This window comes from Nothobranchius furzeri, chromosome 7 (genome assembly GCF_043380555.1).
Source record: "Nothobranchius furzeri strain GRZ-AD chromosome 7, NfurGRZ-RIMD1, whole genome shotgun sequence".
NCBI lineage: Eukaryota > Metazoa > Chordata > Actinopteri > Cyprinodontiformes > Nothobranchiidae > Nothobranchius > Nothobranchius furzeri.
Window position 1 is genome coordinate 30,455,139 of NC_091747.1, and position 14,419 is coordinate 30,469,557.

At 47.4% G+C, this 14,419-nt stretch overlaps 1 protein-coding gene across 4 annotated transcripts in view; it reads left to right on the plus strand.

The window, feature by feature from the left end:
- The window catches only part of jcada (junctional cadherin 5 associated a), a 96,194-nt gene that overhangs the window by 68,454 nt on the left and 13,321 nt on the right, over window positions 1-14,419 (plus strand). For all 4 annotated transcript variants that reach the window (XM_054751228.2, XM_054751231.2, XM_054751232.2 and 1 more), the window contains exon 4: window positions 9,210-12,517. In XM_054751228.2, coding sequence (XP_054607203.2) covers window positions 9,210-12,517 — 3,308 coding nt within the window. The remainder of the gene's footprint in view (window positions 1-9,209; window positions 12,518-14,419) is intronic.

The following is a 14,419-nucleotide window of genomic DNA, read 5'->3' on the forward strand; positions in this document are numbered from 1 at the left end:
CGCCAACAGGTAAGTCCCGAACGCAAGTCCGCAGGTGAGTACTTGACCAAAGCCGACCTCCAGGAGATGTTTCAGCAGTTCCTAGCTAAACAGAAGGAACAGCTGAGATCTGCAGAAGAGACCCCTGCACCAAAGTCTTCTTCTAAGAAGCCAGACCCAGAGCCAACGTCCGCATGACTAGGCGTGGCTCAAACCCCCAGCGTGGCCAGGACCTACCTGATCAGCTGGGGGAACACTACTGGTAGATCACAGGAGTCTCCTGAAATCTACCCCCCAGAGAAACCTGATACTAAATTTCTGAAGTTCCTTGGTGACTTAACAAACCATGATCATGCTCGCCGTTTGTACTGTAGCACCAAGGTAGGTGGATGCATACAGGTTGATGCTCTGCTGGATACCGGCTCAGAAATCACCCTGATGTGCTCCACACTGTTCCATCGCGTGTCTGACACCATGCGGTCGCTCGGGAAACCAGTCCAGGTAGAACCCTGTGACCTGAAAATCACCAGCTACACCCAGACCCGGGAGTGTATCACTCACCGGGCGTGGCTGGACATCACCTTCCAAGACATGACTCTGGTTCACCCGTTTTATGTCTGCCAGCTAGACACTGAACCACTTCTCGTTGGTCAGGACCTGCTTGAACGTCTAGCTCCCCTCATCGACTGCCAGAAGGGTCAACTGTGGGCCCAGGTGGACACACCTAAGCCCTGGAACCCAGATAGCAGCCGACCATCCTCCATTCTTGAAGTCAGCATAAGTGAGCCGCAAAACCCTTGTTCCAAGGTCATGCCCCTTCCTACGGCTCCCACAGACGATGTCCGCCTGCAAAGGCACGAAACCGCTCCTGGAACTCCTCTCTGCACACATTCATCTTTTCTCTGCTCGCTGAAGAACGTCAGCCTGCAGCCATATGCACCACACATAGTTGGTGGTCTTACCATCAACTGCACCCACATCTCAGATGCTCGCCTTGCTCTTTGGTCGGAAAAGTCAGCCATCAGCCAGCAGATGTTTGAACACCTGCGTCAGAAGGACCCCCTTCTGGTCAGTGTGACACGTAGCCATCGGCTCTTGTCACCTACTTGGCCGCAGAGGCTCCTGAAAGCGCCAGAGGTCTGCTCTCTGACTATCCAGCTTGGAGCAAGACAGCTCACACATACATTCAGCATCATACCACAGCTTGATCCACCTGCACTCATCGGAGCAGATCTGCTGGTTCGACTCGGTGCCCAGCTGGACACTTGCAATCAAGTCCTTTGGGCCCGAGCCACACCATCCTCTGAGCCTCGCTCAGAAGGCCCTGAACACTTGCTGTCCGGTCAGACCATTCCACAGGCCTGCCGTGCAGTGGTTGAGGCCAGCACGGTTCTGCCCCCACAGGTCAAAGGAGTGCCTGTTCGTCTGACTCTGATGAAGCATCAGAAGCTGCCAGGCACACAGGCCTTCTTCCAGCCATCACCACACTTCTTGGAGCTCAACTTAGCCGTCTGTGGCACGCCACTCTTGGAGCTGAACAATCGTTCTGCGTACTTGTTGGTCGAAAATCCGACCCAGAGTCCTATCCACATGCCGGCAGGAAAGCCCTTGGGCATGCTGATAGATAGCTCATTCCATGACTTTGAACTTTCAGTCCCCGTGATCGGACAACTTCCGTTGTTCTTGAACGACAGACAGGTTGGTGTAGACACATTCAGTACTTTCCCTTCACAAATGATTACCATCAAGCGGCATGAAGCCCTTCCTGAGGAACCCATTTGCAGTGCAACCTTAGATACTGACAGCGGTCAGTGTCTAACGGTTTTTGCAATAAATACTCAACCCTCTGAGTCACCGGTTGAAAGCCCGGAACACCAGAGACCCTCCTCCTCTGAACCTTATGACGGCTTCGAGGCCGAAGTCAGCCAGCAGCTTGACAAAGCGGATGCACTGGAGTCAGAGGAGCAGAGAGCAGCACTTAGAAGCCTGTTCTATGAGTTTCAGTCCATCTTATCCAGGGACTCCCTGGACTGTGGACTCACAAACCTGCACACGGTTCGCATTCCGACGAACCCGAATGCCCCTCCTACTTTTGTACGTCAGTACAAGATTCCCCTCGCTGCTTATGAGTCGATCCAGGAGATCCTCGATCAGCTGAAGGAGAAAAACATCATCAGAGAGTGTAACTCCACTTACAACTCTCCCATCTGGCCGGTTCTGAAACCGACTGGGAAATGGCGTCTCACCATAGACTATCGTGCACTGAACAAACAAGTACCTCTCTCCAGGTGGCCTATGATCCATTTAGATCAGGAGCTAGCCAGAGTCAGAGATGCTCGTTTCTTCTCTACGGTTGACGTAGCCAACGGCTTCTGGACCATGAAGGTTGAGCCGGCGGACCAGTATAAACTGGCTTTCTCCTTTGGAAATCGCCAATATACTTGGAACCGCTGCCCCTTTGGCTACTCTAACTCACCTGCAGAGTTCAACATCTTCCTCCACAAAGCCATGTCAGATGCTGCTTCTAGAGGGAACCTCATATATATCGATGACATCTTGATGAGTAGTCGAACCTTCGAGGAGCACCTGGCCGAACTCCGTCACGTGCTGCAACAGCTCGCTGACGCCGGAGCTAAATTGGCGATTCTCAAGGGACAGTGGTGTCGAACCAAAGTGGAGTATGTTGGACTGCTGGTTGGCCCTAATGGAGTCGAGCCCCAAGCGGGACGCATTAGAGCCATTCAGGACATCAAAGCCCCAGCTAATCTGACTGAACTCAGGAGCGTCCTCGGAGTCTGCAACTACTCCAGACAGTTCATTGAGGAGTACGCTGAAACAGCGAGGCCCCTCACTGAGCTGCTTCGGAACGACACACCTTTCGTGTGGGACAGACCCCAAGAACTCTCCTTCCAGTTCCTAAAACAGAAGTTGGCGTCCGCACCCTGTCTGGCTTACCCAGACAAGGATAAAGAGTTCTACATAGAGGCTACTTTCTCCTCTCACTGCCTGAGCGCTGCTTTGAAGCAGAAACACGATCAGGACATGAGAGTTGTGGCATACGCCAGCAAGCCTCTGAGCAAGGTGGAACTCCAGTTCTCAGACTGCGAGAGAGCTCTCCTCTCTACAGTCTGGGCCGTCGAACACTTTCGTAGTTACATCGGTGGACAGAAAGTGATCATTGAAACGTGTCATCAGCCTGTCACCTTCCTAAACAGCCAGCGTCTGCGCGAAGGAAGAGTGTCAAACAGCCGCATTGCGACGTGGATGATGGTGCTCCAAGGATACAACATTGAGGTCAAGTATGGTCAGAACACCAAGCTAGCGCTAGGACAAGGGCTAGCAGGCTGCCAGCACTGTGACTCTGACTCCGTCATGGGCCCCCTGGACACACCTGCCGCAGTCTACCCAACCGCATCCAATCATCGCTACTTTGATGAGAATGTTTGCCAAGGGCTTCCGAAAGTTTACACTGACGGATGCGCCTACCTTCACGAAGGCCAGCTCCGTGCCGGGGTTGGAGTCGTTTGGGTGGACTGTGACACTAAGCAACCAAATCACTACCGGTTGGGCCAAAAGTCTAGTCAGTACGCCGAAATTGCTGCAGTGTTGATAACCCTCCAGCAGGCGGCAGCCTTGGACATCACTCAAATTGTCCTTTGCTCTGATTCAAACTACGCTAGACACAGCTTCATTTCTCACTTCCCCATGTGGAAGGAGAACCACATGAAAAACTCCAGGAACAGAGACGTGAAACACTCGGAGTTATTCCTAGCGTGTGATCTGCTCACCACTGAGAAAGGCATAATGGTCTACTGGAAAAAGGTCAAAGGTCACTCCAGGACCCTAGGTCCGGAGAAAGATGGTAATGACGAAGCAGACCGCCTTGCTAAGCTCGGTGCTGACCAGGGAACCTGCTGGGAATTCAAAGACGAGTGGCTTCCACCCAAGGCTGTTCACGAGGTCTGCGCGATTACTCGTCGCCATGCTAAACAGGCAGACGAACCTCGGACCGTTGGGGTAACCGTGTTTCTAGGCAGACAACCACAGGACGCGGACCTAGTCACCATGCAGGAACAAGATCCTGACCTGAAGCTCATCCGCGAGCTTCTCCAAAAGGGCCCGATGCCTGAACAACCATCACCACCTAATGGCGCAAGCCGAGATTTGGTAAACCTGCATCGTCAACTCACGCACCTGAAACTACAAAACGATTTGTTAGTTTACATGCGTGACGATCACAGCCCGCCGCGCTGGGTCGTTCCACTCGACCACAGAGGAGTAATGCTTGCCTACGCCCACGACACTCCGGTTGGAGGTCACCGCGGAGCAAAAGCTACGCTCGCGTCACTGACAGAAGTAGCATATTGGCCGTCGATGTCCAAGGACGTACACAGCTATGTCCAAGGCTGCCTCATCTGTGCCCAGTTTCAACCCTCCCAGCCGCTTGCTAGAGCACCACTGCAACGCAGGGGAATAACCTTCCCTTGGTCCCACCTGCAGATCGACTGGGTTGGACCGGTTCCCAAATCGGCAAGAGGAAACAAATATATGCTAACTGTAACTTGCAGTTTCACAAAGTGGGTGGAATGCCTTCCAGCGCCAAACGATACAGCCGTCACAACCGCTGTACTGCTGATTAACCACGTTTTCAGTCGATGGGGACTTCCACTCTGCATTGACTCTGACCGAGGAACTCATTTCACATCCAGTGTAATGACGTCCCTGTTTGAACTTCTGGGAGTGGAAGTGAGATTCCACCTCCCCTATCACCCACAGTCATCCGGACAGGTCGAACGGATGAACCGCACGGTCGTCTCTATGCTCAAAAAGTACGTCTGCTCCACTGGGAAGGACTGGGACGTCAAGCTCCCTCTGGTCCTGATGGCCATACGGTCCACTCCACAGCGATCCACGGGGGTTACGCCCTTTGAGATGATGACCGGCAGACTAATGACTCTACCACTGCACCTCCTGTATCACCCAGAGGATGTCAGTGTTGCCACTGCCTATACCGCCCATCAGTATGTGGCAGACTTGAAAACACACCTCAGAGCTACATTCGCGCACGCTCAGAAGAAACTGGAGACCAACGTAGAAGGCGCTAAAGCCTACTACGACCAAAAGACAACCAGCCGCGAATACGAGGTGGGTGACAAAGTATTCTACTTTCGGTTCGCCCAACCGGCACGCAAACCTAAGAAGTTCCTGCCCTGCTGGTCAGGACCATTTGAGATCGTGGCAAAACTCTCTCCAGTTGCATACAGGTTACGCATCACCAAAGCGAGACAGGAGCCTGTCTACAAATGGGTGCATGCAAACCAAATCAAACCCTACGTCAAACCATCCCCGCGGGTACAGAGACCAGACTCCCCGCAGGAGGTAGACGTAGTCGCTACATAGTTCTATGCATGGAAATGGAAAGGGGGGAAAGTGCACGTTTAACCCACTAACATGTACTAACCGACAAAGAACCAAGCCCCCCCCCCCCCCGCCGTCATTTTCACTAACCAAGAGAAACTCCTCCTAGAACGCTAACAGGAAGTACTTACTAAAACCTTACAGGGTACTCTTGTAACTGTCAACCTACATTCTGCTCTGATTAATGAATCTCTACGTGCAATCAAGACTTTGTCTGACACCATACATCAGGATATTGTGTACACATGAGTGGTGAGAGATTTGATGCAGGACCTGCTCAGAGAAGTAAGTTCCACGCTGGACAGCTTGGTTGAAAGTCGTATTTCCCCGTACTTGGTACCACTGGACCTGCTCAAAGATAGCTTGACAGCTGCTACCCCTCTACTGTGCACCTTTCACAAATCCACCTAGCGTACAGCCTAGGCAGTGCAATTCCCATTCACGTTGAAAAAAAATTAGAACTCGGTTTCCTGTTAAACTTTCCCATAATTGTGACACCTCACATCTATAGGTTTAGGTCGATGCTGAACATTGGTATTTGAAAGGACGGTAGGCATTTCCACTTTGAACTAGAAACCTGACACTCCATCACCTCAACCTCGAACAGCATGACTCAGAGATTGAGATCATGGACGCTTTCCGGGGTTGTAACTTTGCCTTCGATTTAGAAATTGACCAACATTACTGATTGAAGGAACCAAATTTGCTAAGTTCACACAAAACCCGCGTGAACTTACTTTGACGCCCAAGACGCTACATTGACACAGATTATACGACTTTAATCTGCACATTGGTCGCCCTGGGGATGGAATGGCTCATCACGGCCGTGATAGCTTATTCCGCCTACAGGCGTGTTAATAAACTCCAAGATAAGATGCACTTGCTCACCTACGGTGTGCCTCGTAACCGCGTTCGGGGAGACTCCAAGCGTGAATGTACCACACCTGTCTAAAGGGGGTGAGCAACATTTTCTTTGTTATTCTGTAAACCTAAGAGTAGTTCTCATTTTAGTCTACCTCACATATTTATCTGAGTGTTGCAGTATGTCACATTCTTTATAAGCTACACACTGACTGTATGACCTAAGAATGTATTTTATGAGACCTCAAGGTTGCTATGAATTTTCTTGGATGTTATATGGTTTTTTTTTTTTTGGGTTTTCTGTATTTTTGTTTCTTACTTGGTCACATATTAACTAGTGGTTATGTGCCGGCCCAGCTCAGTCTGTCAATGACTCTGTCTGACGCACCAGCACATTGTAGTACCTCTTAGTTTTATGGTCCTTGTTTTAGCCCAAAGACTGTCCTGATCCACCCTTTGGACCAAAAAGGGGGGAATCTTGGGACCACATAGGTCAATGCGCGTTTGCGAACTATGGACCTCGTACATCACCGCGTGCTCCATAAACTGAACTGTATGGCCGGCGGTGAGATGCCTTTGTGTCCACTCGTGGAGTTAACCGCCCACCGACCTTCCTCCTTCTACACTACTACCTCTCGCATGGACGAAATCATCATTGCGTACCACCTGCGTGAGTGGCTTCTTCTCGTTATGCGCGTTGGGGACTATCCCGTTTCCTATCCTCTTTGTGCCTGACCAGGATCAAAGACCAAAGGCGCCAGGATCCAAGCCAAGACCAAAGACAAAGGCGTCCAAGGAGACCAACGTCCTAAGGGACAAACCCACCTGTGCTTCCGACAATCAAGTCGACCTACGTTCATGAGGAACAAACCCATCTGTGCTTCCGACGATCGAGCTTTGGGCGCGATCCCCGAAACCAAAAGGGGGAATGTTGAGGGTCTGACCTCATGAGGAAATTACTATGCAGTGATTTTCTCCAAAATGACTGTGCTTAAATTGCTCTGAAAAGCAATTTAATCACATCAGCGCCAAGAAACTTCATTTCCCATGATGCTTTGCACACGGAAGCATTGGGTGATGTCACCGCCTAGTACCAGAAACACGTTCTGCGCATGTGCGGGAAGCCGTGGAGCTTTTCCCGCGAACTAAGACCATAAATCTTCAGCAGAGACAAAGAAACCTCGTTCTTTTGCCCAGGATACCTGGCGGTAAGGACACGCTTGTCGAACGCTCCGTCAACTTGAGCACGCGGAAGCTCTAAGTGCCAAGTTGAGCCCACGCAACCGCTGGAAACTACACTCAACTCCATCGGGACCTGACTGGGAACGAGCGGAGCTCCATTCAGCTCTCAGAGACGCTGTAAGTTGTCAAACTCAGCACAAAAGAAACTTCGTTCTCTTTGTGTCCAGCCGTGGAGAAACACTCGTGGAGCCAAACAACGGAGAAAGCATTAAACCGACGGATGACGCTGAAAACTGCGGAGAAAACGGAGAACCGTCAAATCATAACAGCGGGGACGCCTTGCTGTTCTGGTGATCAGAAAACTCATTTTTTTCTCTCTCCTTTTCTTCTCCCGTTTCCTCTATAGTCCAGAATAAGCAATAAAACCGCGCTATTGCTTTAAAAGTAGCTTCGTGTTTTCCTCTTTCGCTCCCAATTCGTCCTTCGGGTCATTTTGAAAGAATAAACTGCTTATTGATCATCGCTAATATCTTTAGTCGTCAGCTCTGGCCAGGCTGCCGACTCCTTTTAGATTAAATAATTTACAAGTGACCCTTTTGTTGTTTGTTAACTTTTGAAGTGTTTGAGTTAAGTTTTACTGTGATTCTAAGCCACTAAGTGTTCGGGAAAGTAGAAAACTTTACACATCCAGGTCTCCTGTTGAATGCGAGGGGAGGGGAAGAGCCCCACACACACTCACAGCTCCCTCCCCCCACCTACTCTGGGGAAACAAAGACCCATTCATCTCACACACACACACACACTCACTCACACACACCACACAAACACCTTGAACATTATTTTGAATATACATCCTTTTATTATATCACATGGTTATTATTCATTTATGCCACTGTTTATTCATTTGACAAATTGTTAATTAAACGTTATAAAATTCAGATTTTCGTCTCCAGTAGCTTTGTTGTGTCGAAGAGAAGTCTCTGCTCCAAGGATTCTACGAACTTCAAGAAAGACTGATAAGAGTTTTGGATTCAATTTTTCCCCGGTTAAAGGGGAATGGTGCCCCGTATATCTAAGAATATCTTAATTAATTAATAAATCAGTAAATATTCCCATATTTACAGAATTTATTGAAGAATCCAAAAGTAAGTTGAAGCTTACTAATTGTTCGCTCCTAATAACCCCAACAATACTCACACTCTGTAGAAGCAACAATCAATGTGAACCCCTACATTACGAACCAGACCTCCTATATGATATAATATAAGATAAGATAAGATAAGATAAGATAAGAACAACTTTATTTATCCCGAGGGAAATTCTTGTGTCATGTACATGCTCAAAGCAGTAGGAGAGACAAAGGAACAGGTGAAATAGAAATATGTTATACAATATATACAGTAAAAAATGATCTATAGTAGCACCCTGTAGGATAGGGCAAAACAAACAATCGCATATCATATATATTTAACTTCAAGTTTTTATCATAATAACCATCGATTTACAGGAAAATCCTAAAACAAGGCTCCCCAAACTTTTGCAATCCACTGTAGATCCCCACTAACCAATTAAACATATTAAATTTTTGAGCTTAACTAATAAAAACCTGATTCAACAGTTGGACTCCAAATGACAGACTCCTGATATTCATTCGGAATGTATAATGATTCTTGTGTTTCTAAACATTGCTAACATTAATCAAATGATAGAGTATGTTGTTATTTGTGGTGTTTACAGTATGTGTAACATTTGTTGTTTTATACTTTTAGGTACAGAGGACATATGTATCAGCAGATACAAGTGGCTCCTGATGGATCCCACTGGTTAATCAAACACCCAGCAAGTTCCTGGCCTACACCCTGTAGAGAGAGAAGTCTGTCGGGCCAGAAGCTGTTTTACCCTGTGTATTCAACCCATGAGCATCCAGGGGTCCAATACATCTCATTTGATGACCCCCGTATTCGTCATATTTCCTCAGCCCTGGGTGGCAACTCCTTGACTGATGCTGACAAAATCCGCCACATCCGTAATGAGCTTCCCAGTGTCACCGTGTCAGAGCCTGCACCTGACGTCAGTGCCTTTTTGCCCCCGCCACTGGGGCCTTTTATCTCTGCCAAACTGTCAGAGGAAGATTTCCAGACATCTTCGAACAATTTTGACTACGCCAACAACAGGTGGCGCAACGATTTGCACAAAGAGACTATCGATAACTTCCCAGCACCTGACCAAAACTGTAACAACAGACACCCCGTGGCCCAGCTTCCTTCCTCATTGCCCGCTTCAGCCTTTCAGGCCCTATTTGCAAGAACCTCCTCTCAACAAAGGTCCAGGTCAGACCAGGTCTTGGCAGAAACCATAACTCAAGTAAAGACAATTGTGCCAGATTCAGAAGCAGAGAGCAACAGGAACACTAAGAGGAGAGTGAGTGAGACAATTTTTTGCCTTGTGTCCGTTCCTGTTCACACACCAGTAAACTTTAACAAAGACTCAACATCTGATCAGAACAACAACAAGGCTACACCAAACCTGACCATTACCAAGGTTGACACCTTTGCTGTAGGCCTCCGAGAGAGCCCAAACATCCGTAGCAAGTCTGTAAATGAGATGCCAATTAAATCACACCATTCTCACTTCCACACCAGCAACACTTCCTCATTGAAGAATTCCAAAAGAGCTCCTTTAAGGAAGGAGGTATTAGATGCCTGGGTGCTTCAAGCACATGAAGACAAAGAGTTATGCTTTGCTGGGTCTTGGCCTGGTAACCAGTACCGTAATCAAGAAACCCAGACTGGTTCACCTGTTACAGGTGTTAAAAGTCCAGAACACCAGGAGTCCACTCGGTCTGCCTCTATTGTAATTATGGATAACACTGGCACTGACAGTACCTCCTCTTATGGCTACCCACTGGCAGGTCAAAAAAGTCTTCATCTCTCAAGCAACAGCGCCTTCTCGCGCCTCAACCTCAGCCTTAGCCCACCACAAACACCCTTCCTTCAGTTCTCACAACAGGACTCATCTTCTCCATCCAAAGTAGAAAATCTGGGAGAACATCAATCATCCTTTCCTAGTATCCGTTCACCTGAGAGCACAGAGCCAGGGGTTTTTGGTCAGTTTCTCTTAAAACCAGTGAACCGAAGACCCTGCGATGCTATCGGTGAATTAGAAACCATCAATAAAGAGATGGAAGACACAATCAGCAAGATACCAAATCTGGGTCCTGATGGGGCTGACAGAAGGTTAGCCTGGTTGAAATTAGGAGCACATTTCAATGCTGGTTCAGAACCAGGGCGGGGAGCCATAAGTCTTCCATCTATGCACATGGAGAAGACCGACCATGTAAAAAAGAGATCAACATCTGTTGCCTCTAGTGCTGGTCTTGAATCCATGCAAATGATTAGTGCTTTCTCTAGACTGCAGACCAGCAACATAACCAGTGAGCTGCTGCCAAGCCCTGGAGATGATTGTCTTCATTCATCTGTTACTCCTCACAATGACTTCAACCACTTCTATAGGCAGGACATCCCTGTCCCCCAGGAGTCCTTACTGAGAGATGTGGGGCTAACTGTTTACACCGAGACTCAGGGTGGTCCCGGAAAACCCATGCAGCGCTCTCTCTCAGTCACATCTCCTCTGACTTACAAGGATTTCAGTCAGTTTGATAAACGCAGTGGCAGCTCTGTGCACCATTCACATCATGAACTTGATTCAAGTGAGCAAAACATGAAACCAGAAAGGATTGTTTTGTGCAGAGGTGAGGCTCCCATTTGTAGAACAAGGAGTAAAAGTTGCATATTGCTACAGAAAGACTGTTCAACACATATCATAAACCAGGAGGATGACTTCGAAAATAATTATGCAGCCCCTCAACCTCTGGCCTACAGGGATGACAGTACAGCAGATAAGCACTTAGAGCGCTTACTTATTAAGGAGAAAACTAACACTTTACCGGTGGAGGACCTTAGCAACTTGTATGAGGTCAAATGTGCAAAAGGATTACCTGAAAACGAGTCCATAGAGGAGAGAGCAGCACGGATTCTGGGTGTAGCTGTTCCAGTAGAGGCCTTATGCGTGACTGACTCCCAGCATGATGTGCTCACTAACCAAGATGAGGAGCCTCTGTATTCAAGGGAAGAAACACAGCAGTTGACAGGAAAGTATCTGGAGGTCAGCTCAGAGTCCCTCATAGTCCAGAAAGGATCGACAGAGGAGGTGAAGGCATCAGGAGTGGAGGCCAGTGGTGACCACAGTGACTACCAGGACACTGAGACTCAGTCAGTTCTAGGTCTTCCTGAGTTCCCACCAAGTAAACTTCTGCTTTCCCTGCCTATCATGCCAGATCAGAAGCTTTCACTGAGCATATGCAGCCCAGAGAAGAGAGGAAGGGGCGGAGCAAGCAAACTGATTGAAACCCTTCAGGGTAAGCTGAACTGCTCAGCTCTGTCCAGGTCAACCACAGACAGAATGATCCGTCTCAAAGAGCTGGACTCAGTGTCCCGAATACGAAGACTAAGCTTGAAAAGTCCAGAATCTGAAGAATGTGTGTGGGAAGAAAAAGATGATGTTCCCCAAGAAGCAAAGAAGGGTTCTCAGCAAAAACCTGAGGAAGAGGAGAGGGAAGGTAATAAGGGGAATAAAACAATAAGTAAAGGAGAGGAAAAGCAGGATGACTGTGTGAACAAAAGTGTTGAGTTTGTAGAGGCTAAAGAACCAAAGGATAAGACTGAAGGCATGAATACAAAAAAGCTAACGGAGGAGACTGTTGAAGCTGTACTAGAAGCAAACATTGAGGAGAAGAAGAAAGTAAATGCTGAATTAAATACCGAAAAGGAAGAGATGGAATTAAAAATCATGGAAGACACTGGAAAAACCTTGAAGGCTGAGCGTAACCCAGCATTGATGAACAGATGTGAGCTGCGAGGAAACGTACCCATACCAAAGCAGCGCACCAGGTTCAAACCTCCTCTACTTCCTAAACCTCGCAGCGTTCCCAAGAGGCAAATACCTCTGCCTCCAAATGACAACACAAAGACCGGTGGTCCCATGGGGCATGATGGTGAGGGAACACCCTCTCTCTCAGGTGGGTGAAACCATTAACCCAAGGAATAAACATTTAATAGGAATAGTTATTATAAGCCATAGACAGGTGGTTATATTACTACACAATACTGTACATTTATGTTTATGAAGCTGGAAGCAAAATTTGTATTTGTATTAGAAAACCACACATAAAGGTAACATCAGCTTCCATTGTTGGTTCTTTTTTAAAACACAGAAAAGGTTTCTTTTTACCTTGCTGCTGAAAGTTTCGTTCACGGCTGCAGACTTCCTCAGAGCTGACGCTGATGGTGGCGCGTCACTTCCTACTCCGTTTATCCGCGGGCAGCAGAGGACGTTGTCACCCTCTGCTGCCCGCTCTCCCCTCTCCGACGATGCAGTCCCATACGCGATCCAATGTGTAAACTCCATCGTCTCTGTTCATGGTCCCACATCCACGTCTCCTTATCTCTTTGGCTTCCTTTATCCATCTTTTGTGTTTCTGTTGTTCGGTGTTTATGATCCTTGTGCTGTCCCAGTCCATTAAATGGTTTTCTCTTGTGCAGTGATCTGTTACGGCTGACTTCTTTATTGTGCTTTCTGCTTCTTGTTTTGCTGCTCTTGTGTGTCTTCGACTTGTTTCTCTCTCGCACTCCTTTCTATGTTAAAGTTAAAGTTAAAGTCCCATTAGTTGTCACACACACTGATGTGTGTGCGAAATTTGTTCTCCGCATTTGACCCATCCCCTGGGGGAGCGGTGAGCTGCAGACACAGCCGCGCTCGGGAACCATTTGGTGGTTTAACCCCCCAATCCAACCCCATAATGCTAAGTGTCAAGCAGGGAGGAGGTTTTTTCAAAGTATTTGGTATGACCCGACCAGGAATCGAACCCTGATCTCCCAGTCTCAGGGCGGACACTCTACCACTAGGCCACTGAGCTGGTTCTGTTGTTCGTGTGTTGAGTTGGCGTCCGGTTTCTCCTATGAATGCTTTACTGCAGAGTTTGCATGGGATTTAGTAAATGACTCCACATTTATGTCCAGCTGGTATCTTGTCTTTTGGGTGTACTAGTCTGTTTCTAACTGTTGTGTATGGTTTTATTGGTGTTTTATGTTGTGTTTTTTCATAGTTGCTCTTATTTTTCTGTTATGCCTTTGATGTATGGAAGGGTTATCACTGGTTTTGGTTCTTGTCTTTCTGGTTTTCTGGTTCTTTGCTTAGGTTATTCTTTTCTTTCTGTTGTTGTTTGTTGTTTTCCTTTGTTTATTGCCCATGTCGGGTATCTGTAGGTCTTTAAAGTGTGTTGTATGTGTTTGTCCTCTTGTTTACAGTCTCTTTCTTCTGTTATTATGTTTGCTCGGTGATATAATGTTCTGATTACTGACATTTTGTGTATGGTCCTCTGCTGCCCGCGGATAACAGAGTAGGAAGTGATGCCACCAACAGCGTCACCTCTGAGAAAGTTCGCAGCTGCGAACGAAATTGCCAGCAAGCAAGGTAAAAAAGAAGCCTTTTCTGTGTTTTAAAAAAGAACCAAAAATGTAATTAGAAATCAGACACAGCAAGAACGTACCAAAGATGTAACATCAGCTGTTAGTTGCTTATTAAAACTTCACAGTTCCTTCTGTCGTCTGTTTCAGCCACAAGTGAAACTGCCCAAAGTAGTGATGCTTACATAGATTATGTAACATGAACGCAGACCTCAAACACATGCCCTTTGTCCTAATTTACAGATTAGCTAGTGTCATTTTCCATATGGGAGAAGGTCACTATTGAAGTGTTTACTCAAAGCTGCAAGTAAGCAAATGTACCAACAAAGTTTTATATACATAAACCTCTCTTTGGAACATTGATGGTCTTATACAGCATAAAAATGGTGGACATATGTGACACCATTAATATTGTTGTTCAGTACTAATAATTTCCACCTGCTGTCTATTCCGTT